A 15,423-nucleotide genomic window follows, 5' to 3' on the forward strand; every position below is an offset into this window, starting at 1 on the left:
TTTACACAGTTCCCTTTTCCCAAGGATGCACAAGTTACATTACACTCTTCCTTACAATTCAAGTGCAGTTGTTACATTACAACAAAATTGATACATTCATTGCACTTGTAAAGACAATGTAATTCTGCTGCATTTCTTTACACTGGTATGCAGACATCCTGTTTATGGTGCCAGATGTTATAGTTAGTCCTTTTGCTCAAGTGGTAGAGTTTTGTGGTGACATGGAAAAGGTCCATGGTTCAAATGCTGCTGAAGATAAATGTCAGGAGTTATATTACAGTTACATATGAAAGAGTTTGGTTCTGTCTTTACTTTTTAAGTCTAGGAAATTCCAAAGAGAAAAATGTAAGAATTAAGGTCATGTGTGCAACTGTAGTTCCATAGTTTTGTTGTCTTGTGCACATATGTTATTACATGGTCACAATCAATTTATTCCATAAGATGCCTGCTCACTCATCTGTCCTTCCATTGTGACAACAAAATCTGTTTCAAAATTAATGTTTTTAAAAAATCAAGAGCATTGTGGAGTTATGATTCATTGATCATGGCAAACTAAAATCTTATTAGAATGTAAAACTAATAGAAAAGGAATGGGCTTATCTGGCTGGTGATAGCATTTGTAATCTTTTGTTACAATATTGCTAATTGAAAGCTGTCCCAGTTCCTAGTACTTTACAAGTATAATTTTCATTGGACACTTTATAAGTGGCCCAGTCCCACTTGGTTGGCTTGTAGTCCAATGGGCAAGTTATTTTTTATGCCTGCTCAAAATAGTTCATCCAGAATAGTGGCAAGGCAGTCTGAGAGAGCAGGTTGGATAAAGGACTTCTGTTTCCAGTGTTGTTAGTTCAACACGTTTCACAAGTGCTTAATTAACTGCAGATGCTTTATGGCAGATTCTGATAAATATATTTTCTATTTTTTGTTGTCTTTGTCATAACAAGATACATATTATAAATCCTTTGCATTTCTCCTTCTCAAGACATTTAAATTAAAATACATAAAGACTCTAAAATTGGTCCATGAAGATTAGTTTATAAAAATGTGATTATTGGTAATTAGTATTAAGTTGAATTCATAAGGATGGGTCTTGGAAGACTGAATGTCATTTATCTAAGCTTGCTGGAGAGGTATCTGAGAATATGTAATTTGAACTTTTATATTTATATACATAACAGGAAAGAAATAATCGGTTGGCCTCAGTCAGTTTTCCTAATTATCTTGATTACATAGCCTTTTGCTATACATCTGTATATTACATCTGTTCACTGTTAATACATAATAGATTGACATTCCTAATTCATTGGTGCAGTAGTTCAGAAATGCTTCAGAAAGTCTGACTCAAATGTTATTTCTGATTTTTTTTTATAAAGGCAACTTCAGATGCAGATCTGAAAGAGCACATGGTTGGAATCATTTTCAGCAGGAGCAAACTGACAAATTTACAAAAGCAGGTTTGTGTAATGCACTGTTCTTGCAAGTTAAATGTCTACCTTAAATTGTAGCTATTGGAAAAGACCATAATTATAATCTTGAGTTGTTTGACATTTTTCTTCCTTAATAATATTCACTATAGTTAAGATTCTGTTTTCACTATAAATTACATATTTAATTACTTATTATTTGGCTTCAAAATGTAACTACAAATAAAATTGTATTCGATGAACCTTCTTTTAAAATTATTATTAAATGGATTACAGATTGTCCTAATGTAATTGTTAATGCTGCAGTACTTCATTCAGTATTTCAGATGAGCCTCTGCTATCCATTTTAGATACTTGTTTAAAACACTGTCTCCCTTTTCCTGCCACCTAAAAAGAAGTTTAGATTCCTTAGATTATGGACGAAGACCAGCAAGGAAATCAGGGTTTGAATCCTGAAAATACCTCACCCACAAAGTCTTCAAATACTTGGATCTCTGGTTTTGTTTAGCTTCATCTGATTTTTATTTCATATTTTTACAGAATTACCAAAAAGTGACTACTGTGCATCTGAAGTAACTTTAAGAAATTTCTTATGATATTTTTGTTTAAGTTCATTCTTCTTTTGCAAAGATAGATTAGCCATTTCCTGAAGGACAAATAATATAGCAGAGATTTTCAAACGACCCTGAAAAAACTAAGTACCCATCCCTCATTTAATTTTGGAAAAATTTGGGTGCCCATTTCCCATTTGCACCTTTGAAAAGCCCAGTCTTAAAAGCTTCAAAATCTTTTACATAGGTTTACTTTTTTAACATGCTATTGCGTAAATAATGTACATTTTAAGAACGTTTATATGTACATAACAATAATTGGGGTTATTCTTTTCTCTAACATTTCTTAAATATGTGGTTAGAAGAGAGATTATAAAGTAGCTTGAAGAGGAGGTATTTGCTTTTGGGAAGGTATATGTACTTCTAGTTGTATATTTTCCTGAATTTTACATAAAAATATAGTTAAGTGATATCGTGACAAACTAACAAAATCCAGCAAATTCAGTATTGTAAGTACATATTTATCCTTATTTTTTTATAATGGGAGTAATAGGAGAAAAACAAGCTACATTTTACGGGTGTTTTGATTTATGTTGCAGTCTTGATGGTGTTTTGGATTTTTTTAGATCTTACTAAGCTACTCTGTGTGTGGCATTTGTTTGGTTAGGTATGTGCTCATATAGTCCAGGCCATCCGAATGGAAGCAACCCGTGTACGTGAGGAATGGGAACATGCAATCTCTAGCAAGGAGAATGCCAACTCACAGCCTAATGATGAAGATGCCTCTTCTGATGCTTATTGCTTTGAGCTGCTGTCCATGGTTCTGGCACTAAGTGGTTCCAATGTAGGTCGTCAGTACCTGGCTCAGCAGCTGACTCTACTCCAGGATCTCTTCTCGCTATTGCATACTGCCTCTCCCAGGGTACAGAGACAGGTGAGTGTGCTCCCTGCTCCTTATCACCTGCAGTGCTTCCTGTAAAATAATCCAGTGTTGAAAAGTAGATCATAATGTGCTTGTCAGTATATTATGTATGTGAACTGATTTTTTTATTCAATTTAATTGTGTACTTTATTTTTATTTTCATTAAGCAAAATATATGTATATAATTTTCGCTGTCAAATTCAAAATATCCTCAAATGTGAGGCATGAAATATCTCTCTAAATATAAAAAAAATTCTGCAGGACAACAGAGTGACATCATCACGCCATCTGTGTCCTCATGCTGCCACCCACCTCCATCCCCAGCCACTTTTTGTGGCCAGCCTAGGTACCATCTCCTCCAGGTATGGGCTTCTCCAGCTCCAGCTCCGCAGCCCGGAGGGCTGTGCTGCCTGGAAGGAGTTGATCCCTCCCCACGCAGGCTGCCCTGCGTCCCCTCTGCCATCTGAGCCTGACACACACACACACACACACACACACACACACACACACACACACACACACACGACTGTACTGGGTCCCCTCCACCATCTGACCCCCCCTCCAGCCAGACGGGGGTTAGCGAGTAGGGGGTGCAGCCCCCTATTTCTCAGATAAAATAACATGTTTTTGTAGTGCGACTCTGGAAGAGAGTCTGAATACAAAATTATTCACAAGTTATTTCCATTTGAAAACAGGGATTATAATAGAATCTGGTTTTGCAATCAGAACTACACCTTCTTCATTGAGTGGTGTCCCTGTGGGTGCTCCACTCAGGTCTCGGTGCACCTTTGCACTGCCAATCAGAGATTTTTTGATGAGCAGTGCCCCTCACGCCGCTCCTGCACACCCAGCATATCGCGCTGCTGCTGTTTGCCGAGTGCATGCGCGGCGCAAGCCCCCTCAGTTTGTTTTCTGCTGTCCTCGGCTGAAGACTGAGTCAGAGCAGTGCTCTTCTTCCTGACGGGGAAAAAAGAAAAGAATACTACAGTTAGTTTAGAGTTTCTTCATAGTTTAGTCAGTTAACGACAGTTTTCAACATTCGCTATAAAAAAGAGAGAGAGAGAGAGAGAAGCGCCACTGCGGCAGCTTTTCCTTCAACATGCCCGGATTCCCCCAGCTTTAAGAGATGTGACTCATGTCCGGACTCAGTGCTTATCTCTGTTGGCCATGCCTCCTGTGTTAAATGCCTAGGAGACACCCATGCAGCACATGAGCCTGCACTGTCAGAATATGACAGCCAGAGCCAGAAAAGACTGCAAAATTCAGCTCAAAAATCTCCTCTGGGGAAAGTCCCTACAACCATCATGGGACAAATCTGAGGAGACATGGGGACAGCCAAACCAGAATGACAGGGCAGCTTTACCACCCCACAAAAGATCACAAAAAGTTCACAGGCTTCGCGAGCTTCCCCAGCATGCTCATTATCAGCACTGCCCAGATCCTCTCGTTCCCTGGTGCCATCAGTCTCCGGTACCACAGAGAAGCTCAAGTCCACACCAGCCAGGAGAGCTGAGTTGGAACCCCAGCACACTGCACTGGTCGGTGCCACTGAGGCAGCGGCACCTACAAAGCCTCATATGCCACCCACCCACTCCCACCAGCACCACTACAGTGCCTGAACAGACCATCCTGGGTCAGACCAGTCTCAAACGCGCTCTGGCACCGCAGCATAAGAAAGCACTGCACAAGATGTGGTACCTACAAAAATCTCCTCAGCCAGGCACACCTCTCCTATCAGGAACTTGCTCGCCGCACTCCTCAGGGGAGTCTCATGCTCACGGGCACGCTCCTATCCCAGAAAGGGCTCCCCACTCCCTACACTGCTCTCACCAAGAAATGACTATGGCAGCGGACATAGAAGCAAATTCTCATCATGCCATTCCTCTGTCGGGATCAATGGCTTCCTGGCATTCATACTGGGATCATTCCCTACAACAATATCCCCCATGGCCCAACCAGCCATGGATGTATCCTCTGCAGCAGTTTCAGCCTCAGTGACCCCCTTGGGAACCATGGGCAGGGGTATCGGCCACATTCCTCCATGCTTACCACTCAAGGGATACAACTTCTACATCACAACAGCACACAACTGTGTGCTCCCCGACCATTTCTGCGCATTTCTCACCGTCTCTCGCGCCCTCAGTAACAACACAAGCAGGCTCCAATGATAACGACAATTTACCTCATTTGGACTCCAAGAGTTCCTCACGTGACCCCAGATCCACTAGAACAGATGAGGCAGTTTTCCAGATATTTCCCTCTCCACCGGTGGGCTATCTAAAACAATTTCAAGAATTATGTCCCTGCAAAAGACATGGACTTCCTCTTCACGCATCCCCAGCCGAACTCACCTGTGATAGACTCAGTTAATCACAAGGCTAAAACCCCGCAATTTAAGTCTATACCCCGAGACCCAAGAGCATAAGTGACTGGATACCTTTGGCTGCAAGATATACTCTTCTGCCACCCTCCAATTCAGAATATCAAATTCTCACTCTGCATCCCAGTGCATCTCATCCCTAGACGTTTGCATTGCAAGCCTTGTATGGAAATGTGAATCTACGCTAGTGGAAATTCTCTCCACATCTGCACAGAGTTCTAAGGGTCTTTTTGCATTGTTATGTGAGGGGCCCATAGAGGAGGGGAGAATTGCTTATTTAAATTTTAAAATTGTTTAGTACATATTAGTGAAGCACAATAATACCCTTTGAAAATTAAAAGAATTATTTTCTCTATCTTTTTTCATTTTTTTCCCATAGATAGTATCTTACCAACACACAGGAAATAGGTAGAAAAAACATTAAAAAATGCAATGTTATATAAAGAAAGACCCCTAACTTCTAGGCCATTCTCTGACAATCGTCAGTTCAACACAACCTTTAAACTGAACAAGACGGAATTAATGCAATCTGGAGTCCTAAGACCACCATTAGAGGGAGCACTCTTAGGTGTGCTCTCTTTGCTCTGCCCTCACAAAGTGATCCTGTGGCATCAAACTATTCTCCCAACTGGGAAGAGACTCTAAAAAGGCTGGGATAGCAACATGGGGTCTATTTTTCTGCTACTGTAGTAACATTGGGCTCCATCATCCCCTCATGGATACATTAATGGCAGCAGGTATCTACTCTTCCTACTAGTTTGACAGAGGTGCCAGCAAGGGAACTCCACACATGTGTGAATGCACTTATTCAGTTGGGTGCCAGGCTGGTTGAACTAGTGGCATTTTTCCTGCCACAAACACAACTCTGGAGAAGCCGTGAGTGTTGGAATTACCACATTGATATTTATAGAGGAATTCATAGCACACTGAGCCAATTCTTTCAGATTGTTGATTCAGTCAGATATAAGTTGCACTACTCATTTTTTAAGCTTTTTTTTTAAATTGGGAGTGCTAGAAGCTTAATTAAAAAACATGGAAGTTCTAATTCTCAAATTATTACAAGGCCATAGTTTCTCAGCGCCCATGTCTTGTCCTGTTTGTGACTACAGGACAAGTGAAATCCATTTTAAAAACAGCTGTTTCAAGTTCTCTGTTATTTACAAAGAATGTTATCATGTGGCACTATTACAAAATTATTCAAATACAAGAAGTAGATTATTTTTTAAAATCTGAGAACCATTATTTTTCCTTTTTTAAAGAAGTCTAGCCATACTACTTTAGACATGGCTACGATTAAAATTGAAGTTTGAAAACTAAAATTCTGTGTGCAAGTATCTCTTAATAGAGAACAGTGTCATTGTCAGGGACTGATTGAGTGCTCCTAATGGAAATACTCCAGATATACGGCTATTAGTGAGAGTACAAGGCCCTAGAAGCAATATTGCAGTTATGTCACTCAGCTTGGCAGCAATAACACAAGGCCCACTACCAGGCATGGGGCAGGTAGGGAAACCCAGGAGGAAACCAGAGGAGTTAAGTTTCCTGAAACAATGTTAACTGGGTCACATTTCAAATCCTTTGTACTTTATCTTTGTTAGCAACATAAACAGAAGCATGGCAAAATAGAAACAGAGAAATATTTCTTATACCCAGTGTGGCAATGTTAACATTACTATGATAACCTAGTTGTTTGTTGATTTCATTATGTTTTTTTATTTTAACCAACCAAACGAGTATTGTATTAAAATAGGAAAGTTTGATAGTAGGAGTTTGTCTGGGTCTGAATTTTTTCCAAAAGCAAGAGACTTGCAAAATTAATGAAAGGTAAGATATTAGGGAAGAACTCTTGTTCAGTTCAGTAGCTAATTGTGGCAACTGAATGACCTCTATTAGAATATGTTGACTTTAATTGTGACCAACAATCAGAGTAACACCAGATTAGGCTCCTTTCCTTTTGAGTTACTGTAATATCAGTTTCCTCCTTTCCTTTTGAGTTACTGTAATATCAGTTTCCTATCTGCTCAATTCTTAAATCTTTAATAAGAGTATTTCTTAGTAAGTATTTCTGATAGCTGACTTTTCACATTTGGCACAGGCAAAGCAGCATTCAGCCCTAAGATGACAATTTAGTGCTTGACTATTGCTTTTTATATTTTCCTATCTTCTTGTTAATAAGACAGAATGTTAGGAATCATTAAAAAAGGGATTGAGAATAAGAGAATATCTTACTACCTCTGTGTAAATCCATGGTACGCCAACATCTTGGATATTGTGTACAGATGTGGTCGCCTCATCTCAAAAAAGATACCTTGCATTGGAAAAGGTTCAGAAAAGGACACTTAAATTATTAGGGGTGTACAATGGGTGCCATATGAAGAGAGATAAAAAAGACCTGGGTCTTCTCAGTTTAGAAAAGAGGAGACAAAGGGGAGATAAGATAGAGGTCTGTAAAATCATAACAGGTGCAGTGAAAGTGAATAAGGAAGTTACTTACTTGTTTCCATAAGAACTCAGGGTCACCAAATGAAATTAGTAGGTAGCAGGTTTAAAACAAAAGGAAGCATTTCTTCATGCACCTCATAGTCAACTTGTGGAACTCCTTGTACAGAGGATGTTGTGAAGGAGAACTAGATAAATTCGTGGAACAAAGGTCTATCAATATTTTTTAGCCAGGATGGGTTGGAATGGTGTCCCTTGCCTCTGTTTGTCTGAGGCTGGAAATGAGTGATGGGAAGGATCACTTTGATTACCAGTTCTGTTTACTCCCGCAGGGACATCTGGCATTGTCCACTGTTAGAAGACAGGATGCTGGGCTAGATGGACCTTTGGTCTGATCCAGTATGGTCTTTCTTAAGTATACCACATAGTGCTTTTGAAAATCTCAAGCCTTAGTTATGAATATATGTGCTGGGTTGCATTCTGCTTACACCGAAATACAATCTGATTGTCATTACATCGGGTTTTAGTTATTTTTTCAAAAGGTGCTTGAATACTCCATTTTATTGCAATTTTGCTGTAAGTAACTGCATTCATAATAATTATACATGAAATTTATATGGCACATCACAATCTACAAAGTATTGTACAAACATTACAAAAATTCCTGAGAGATTATTTAGAAGTTAAAAGTAGATTAACGGTTATGAAAATGACATCACAAAATATCTTATAAATAAGTAAAAGATGCTTTTGAATATAGTTTTGAAAATTCAGCTATCTCCTTTAATTTTGTGTTGCTTTGGCTCTTCTGCCTAGGTCACATCATTATTAAGACGTGTTCTGCCAGAGGTGACCCCTAGTCGCTTGGCTAGTATCATAGGAGTAAAGTCTCTGCCACCAGCAGACATAAGTGATATTATTCACTCAACAGAAAAAGGAGATTGGAATAAACTGGGTATCTTGGACATGTTCCTGGGGTGCATTGCCAAAGCACTCACTGTCCAGCTAAAAGCCAAAGGAACCACTATAACTGGAACTGCTGGCACTGCTGCAGGCAAAGGAGTTACTACAGTTACACTTCCAATGATTTTCAATTCCAGGTTGGTAGAAGCTATATTTTGTCAAGCTAAAGAAAACGAAAGCCAGAAAATAAATATTTGTACCCTATTAGAACTATTTAATTTGACATAAGTTATTATTTTGATGTATAAGTAGGATACTGAATAAGTGTAATATTCCTTTTATTATTTTTAAATGTGCTAAGGAATTACCTTTTCTAATTTCATTTATCATCTTATTTATTATCCTTTTGCAGCTTTATTCGCCGAGGTGAAAGCCATTGGTGGATGAAGGGCTCAACTCCTACACAGATTTCAGAAATCATTATTAAACTGATTAAGGACATGGCTGCAGTAAGTTTCTATATTCTGAGTGTTACTTTGATGTTGAAACACTTCTGATCACTGAACAATTCATGTACTATGTTTTTCCTGAGGAACCCTGTTTCATTCAGTGCACTATGAATGAGGTAAGAGGTTTTACAAAGAAAAAGGAAGGCCTTTAGGTTAAGGAATTAAACTGGGGCTGTAAGAATTCGGTTTTACTTCTGAGTTTGCCCAGATTTTCTGTATATTGTTAAATAAATCACTTCAAAAAAAAATTCAGAAGCAGTAGATTACTTTGTTCTTCTTTTGTTAGATGGCCAGTTTCCGTAACACCTTGAACCTGATTTTTCAGCAGTGCTGAGCATTCAAAATTCCATTTAACCTCAGAGGAAGTTGTTAGTTGCACAGCACCTACAAACTATCATTGGCAAGCTTAATTATTTAATTTATAATTTTTGAATGTTTGAGTTAGCAAATGTAACATTATCTACTATATACTTGAGAGAGTTTGTGGGTCTAGACATCTGTCTATCTGTTCAGAAACTCCTCCTTAACTGTAAGACCTAAGACTACCAACTTCAGTATGCAGCTTCCTTTTTTCATAACTTAAAGCAAGGTAAGCGTTTGGTTATGCCAGAACAATGGGATGTGCCTGGAATGGGATTGCTTCTTGTAAAACCATACAGAAAAGACACAAAATCACAAGGCAGGTGAAAGGGGCTGACTGGGAGTGCATTCCCCCTCCCTGCATCTGGAACTGCCATAGCCCTGAGCCTCCTCCCACCATGCATCCTTTAGGAAAGGTGGAGGGGGCTAACGCTTCCTCCCCTATTCATACAGGAACATTGATGGCTGTTCCCCTTTGTCAGGGAGCCAAGGAAAAGTGCAGAGTTTGCTACATTCCTCTTTCTAGCTGAGGAATGCATGAAGCAGACAAACCTGAACCTGCCACAGCTGGGAAACATGTGCGTCTCCCCCAGCTGTGCCCATTGGAGCAGCAGTAGCCATGGAGAGGCACTTCTCACCTGGCCCCAAGATGGTGTAGTGAGAGAGAACTGGGGTATTCTTCTCTCCCCAGGGCAACCTGTATACTGAACTCTTCATCTGCAGCCCTACACCAGAGCATTGATTTAAATGAAGCATGTACATTTTTATTTATTTTCCAAAAACCAAAAAATAATTGAGTTAAGGACTCAAGAAACGCTGGTAAATCTTCGAGTTTTTATATACTTGCATGGCATGTAGTGAATAACAGTTTGGATGCCTTACCCTGCAGTATGAAGCTACGTGTACCCTATATGCTGCCGTAAGTGTGTACACGGCCAAAGTTGAATTTGCCAATAATTATCATATAGAAAAATTGGTGGTCTTAGTTATCTATTTTTTTAGAAAAGGAAATAACTGTGCTAACTGAATGGCATTTGCTGGAGAAGGCTGTCTCTCTAACTTTGACCACTGTACTTAACGTTTCTTTATTTTTAGCTTTCCTTTGAGTTCCTATAGCTGCAGTTTTATATCTGCGTGATACTTTAATGAGGAAAATAGTAATAAGTTGAAGAGTTTTAGAAACAGTTTATACAAAAAATTCTCTCTTTAACAGGGTCACCTATCTGAAGCTTGGTCCCGTGTGACAAAAAATGCTATTGCTGAAACCATCATTGCTCTGACCAAAATGGAAGATGAATACAGATCACCAGTGCGATGCATTGCAACAACCAGGGTAAGGAGTTTGTCAAATTTACATCCATTTGTTGCACACATTTGATAACAGCAGTAGCCTCTCTAATGGCACCCCCATAGGTTAACATAATGTTTAGATCCATATGTCCTCACAAAGTAAATTTTGTATACAGGGAACAGAAATTATAATTGTTAAATCCTACTCTGTATGTTACTTTGGGCATCTGTGCTGTGATGAGGTGTATCCTGCCTACTCTGTGTATGGTTGGCAGAGCCAGTAAATATATATTATTTTATATGAACAATTTCAGTGTGTTGTGTATCTCCATTTTGAAGCTCTAATTTATAACTAATTATATACAAGCAGAATGATTTGTGTAATACTAACGTATATACATTTTAATGAAAGTAAATGGCAAAAAATCAGTAACGTAATGAACATTTCAACATACATTTTAAATAGTTTTAAATGAGTTTCTCCTTCGTTTATCTAACATGAACAAAGATTGCATTTCTCTATTTTCTCTGCAACATGGATAAAATATCTCAAAAACCCTGTAATATAGTCAAAGAATTGTATCACATCACAGAGCACATAACATTAAATGTTTAAGTTGTATGTGTTTGTACAACATGGAAGAATAATACTAATCCACTTCAGATTCATGCAGTGAAAAATAAACACATGAAGATTTATTTGCCAACTTGAGAAATTTCACATTGTTCTGGACAAGTAATAATTTAAAAGTTTGTCTCACTGAACTCCACTAAAAGCAAGCATCTGTTGTACTTGTTGAAAGAGATGTGTATACATTTTAAATGTTACTGAAAATGCCTTATATTAAGCTTATTTAATAGGAATGCATTTGCATCCAAGATTTATAAGCCCAAGAAGTAAGATACATAGTAAAGTTTTGCACATCTATTTAATACTTCTTAAATCTTTTTTCAAACTCTGAAATATTCTGGTACTTTCTGGTTCATTGAAGATTGAAAAATTATAGACTTGAAGTTTCATGGTAATCCACGATGTCATAGAATGATGCACACTGATGATAGAATGATGCCGCAGTCCCGCCGCCCTCGTCCTCCGGGGCGAGAAAAGCTGCTCTGCGTTTCCTTGGTCTGCCGGGGAGGGGGCCCCAGCAGACCAGGGAGACGCGGAGCAAAGCCGCGGAGGACCCGGGCGGCGGGACTGCGGCGCGTCTCGATCCCGCCGCCCGCATCTCCATGGTCTGCTGGGGAGGGGGCAGCTAGTGCGCTCCCCCCCCCCCCCCCCAGCAGACCAGGCTTTTCTCGGGACTCCTGGGGCAGAGCAGCTGGGGCGCTGCCGGTTGGTCCTGCAGCGCCGCTCCTTGGTGCTACTGGACCAACCCGGCAGCACCCCAGCTGCTCTGCCCCAGGAGTCCTGATTCAGCCGCTGCTGATCAGTTTCAGCAGCGGCTGAATCAGGACGCCTGGGGCAGAGCAGCTGAGGTGCTGCCGGGTTGGTCCAGTAGCGCCGAGGAGCGGCGCTACTGGACCAACTCATCAGCACCCCAGCTGCTCTGCCCCAGGCGTCCCCAAGTCAGCCACTGCTGAAACTGACCAGCGGCTGACTACAGGAAGCCCGAGGCAGAGTTGCTCTGCCCCGGGCTTCCTGGAATCAGCCGCTGATCAGTTTCAGCAGCAGCTGACTTGGGGATATCTGGGGTAGAGCACCTGGGGTGCTGCCGGGTTGGTCCCCGCAGTGCTGAGATGCGGCGCTGCAGAGACCTACCCAGCAGTGCCCCAGCTGCTCTGTTCCAGGCGTCCAGATTCAGCTGTTGTTGAAACTGAACAGCAGCTGATTCCAGGAAGCCTGGGGCAGAGAAACTGCCTCAGGCTTCCTGTAGTCAGCCGCTGGTCAGTTTCAGCAGCGGCTGAATCTGGATGCCAGTTCCGACTTAAGTACAAATTCGACTTAAGTACAAACCTACAGTCCCTATCTTGTACGTAACCCGGGGACTGCCTGTACATGAGAGAATCTTCCCTCATCGCATGACAGCTTACTTTTTACTTAAGAACCTTTGGTGAAGGACCTTGTCAGAGCTTTCTGGAAATCTTAGTATACTATATTCACTGGATTCCCCCTTGTCTACATACTTTTTGACTCCTCAAAAAATTCTAGTAGGTTGGTGAGGTATGATTTCCCTCCAGAAGGTAGAAATTCTGATTTCTCATAAAAGTTCTATGAAGAGGGTGGTCCTCAGCAGCTGCGGATATTTTGCCATTATGATCTATATTAAAACATTAAGTTAATTATCTCTCTCATCTGTTCTCTGCATTTTGAATGCCACTGGGACCTAGTCCTCTGTCACCAAAAAGATATGGGGTAATGCCATAATCTTCTTGAAGTTAGAATAGTTCAAAACACCAGATTTTTTTTCTCCTGGCAAGTGCTCAATAAATTCTATAAATTGAATGATAAAGCAAAATTTTAGGTCCTGGTTCCAAAAGTTAGAAGGCAGTGGGTTAGAAAATGTTTCTCATTAGGTCTATGCTGTTTCCCAGGAACATCTTGATGAGATTCACTATTTTATCTCCAAATGAAAGGTCATCCATCCCACATTTGCCATCTCCAGTCCTTATTACACAAAATTATATGTAAAGTTCAGGTGAACAAAGCAAACTGTGTTAGGACCTATAGTTCTCGGAAACCTCTTCCTGAAACCCTCATATACTTTTTGGGATGCCATTTAGATGCATTGAAATATGAATAGAATCAGTAATAGAAAATATTTATCAGCAAATGGTATTTCTCTTGATTAGGCCAATTCCAAAGATCACCCAGCTGATCAGTAGTATATACTGACATTCTCTATTTATTTCTGTATTATTCCTTAAATGTATTGAAATCGGTTGTGATGTATTTAACCATGTTTCTCTACAGCAGTGGTCTCCAACCTTTTTACACCCAAGATGACTTTTTAAATGTCAGGGTAAACCAAGACCCCACCCCTTCCTTGAGGCCCCGCACTCTCTGTTCCCCTCCTCTCCATTATTTGCTGTCCCCAGCCCTTATTCACTCTCACTGTTCAGACAAGAGGTGCAGATTCTGAGGTGGGAATGAGGGATTTGGGTGTGGGAAGGGGTGAGAGGTACAAGCTCTGGGAGGGAATTTGGGTGCATGAGGAGGTGGAGAAGGTGATTCTGGCTCAAGGAGGAGGCTCCAGGCTGGAGAGTGTTGGGGTCAGGTGATGGATTGGGGTGCTGAGCTTTCCTTCTCTGCCTCTCTATTGTATAGTTAGCTAATATGTTTATCATTTTAAGGCAGTGAGATTAGCATGTAAAATCAATTAATTTTATTCATGTGCCTGATTATTTTTATGTGATGTGATAGAAACATCCATAATTTATTTCAACTTTTAACAGAAGAAAACTGGGTTTAAATTGAAACGTGTGAGGTTTATGTTGGACATTAGGAAAAACTTCTTGTCAGGGTAGTCAGGTGCTGTAATAAAGAGTTGTGGAATCTCCATCAATGGATACAGCAGATTAGATAAACACCTGTCAGGGATGATCTAGAGATGGTGCTTGGTCCTGCTATGAGTGCAAGGGGCTGGACTTGATGACCTCCTGAGGTCCCTTCCAGTACTACTATTCTCTGATTCTATGCTATTTGGATTGGTCTGAAAAAAGGGAGTTGAAAACTGTGTTTATTCCTAACCATGGGAATTACGTTTATTTTAGTCTTTTGTGTCTCCTTGGAATATTTCTATAATCCAGCCTCCTCTTTCAATAGCTCTGGTTAGCCCTAGCATCCCTGTGTGTGCTTGATCAGGACCACGTAGATAGGCTGTCTTCTGGAAGATGGATGGGAAAGGATGGTCAACAAAAACAGATGGTAAGATACCGAATTCAAGATTTTTTTTTTCCTGTTTTAAACTTGGATTGTATTGAATTTACTTGTCAAACAACCAGCAACCGTGACAGAGATTACCACTTAATATGTAGAGAAAACATTCTCGTGTTTCCTCATGAGGTGGTTCTATCCAGACAATGTTCATTCTATTTGAAAATAGATTTACAGACATTTAGTGATGAATGTGAGCTAATTTTCACTAAACAAGGCAAACTTTGGATTGGAAGCATTACTGCACTTTTGTTTCTTACATTTCTGCCAGGCATAACTGTTTTTAGATATTGATCATTTCAAAGCTGATAATTTATAGTTTAAAAGATGTGCAAATTGTGTCCTGTTTTAATTTTCTGCCTTCCTTTTTGGGGAGCCCAAAGGAGAGAGGAGTTTAGGTGTGAAAGGGATTTAATGTGTAGGAAATTATTTTACTGTTTTTCTTATTTATTCAGCCAATGTGCGATAACCATGATGATGGTGAAACCCCTGCAATCATTTTATGTAATGCCTGTGGAAATTTGTGTACAGACTGCGACAGATTCCTTCATCTCCATCGGCGAACGAAAACTCATCAGAGACAGGTAGAATAGATAAACATTTCAGTAGATTTTTTTAATACCATCAGATCAGAAAGTAATTAGTGGCAGTAAGCAATAGATCTCCAAACTTACACTTTGTTTTCAAGCTCTCTCCTGAGGGAGGGTAAGAGCTTGGGGTACTCCACAAGAAGAAGTTCCCAAGTGACTCTTCCTGGGTTCAGAAAAA

The 15,423-nt window shown here is 40.1% G+C and overlaps 1 protein-coding gene and 1 long non-coding RNA gene across 20 annotated transcripts in view; one reads left to right on the forward strand and one right to left on the reverse strand.

The window, feature by feature from the left end:
* Window positions 1-15,423, forward strand: part of MYCBP2 (MYC binding protein 2) — a 376,578-nt gene that overhangs the window by 333,699 nt on the left and 27,456 nt on the right. For all 19 annotated transcript variants that reach the window (XM_075918843.2, XM_075918845.2, XM_075918849.2 and 16 more), the window contains 7 exons: window positions 1,374-1,454; window positions 2,643-2,909; window positions 8,533-8,816; window positions 9,032-9,128; window positions 10,702-10,821; window positions 14,545-14,646; window positions 15,111-15,239. In XM_075918843.2, the coding sequence (XP_075774958.2) occupies window positions 1,374-1,454; window positions 2,643-2,909; window positions 8,533-8,816; window positions 9,032-9,128; window positions 10,702-10,821; window positions 14,545-14,646; window positions 15,111-15,239 (1,080 nt within the window). The remainder of the gene's footprint in view (window positions 1-1,373; window positions 1,455-2,642; window positions 2,910-8,532; window positions 8,817-9,031; window positions 9,129-10,701; window positions 10,822-14,544; window positions 14,647-15,110; window positions 15,240-15,423) is intronic.
* LOC149525741 (uncharacterized) lies at window positions 2,812-5,176 on the reverse strand. The gene is made up of 3 exons (XR_016348432.1): window positions 5,080-5,176; window positions 3,632-3,854; window positions 2,812-2,948 (listed from the first exon to the last, which is right to left on the reverse strand). It is a non-coding gene; the product is annotated as an uncharacterized LOC149525741 (long non-coding RNA).

Source organism: Pelodiscus sinensis, chromosome 1, assembly GCF_052426305.1.
Source record: "Pelodiscus sinensis isolate ZL-2025 chromosome 1, ASM5242630v1, whole genome shotgun sequence".
In the NCBI taxonomy this organism is placed as follows: domain Eukaryota; kingdom Metazoa; phylum Chordata; order Testudines; family Trionychidae; genus Pelodiscus; species Pelodiscus sinensis.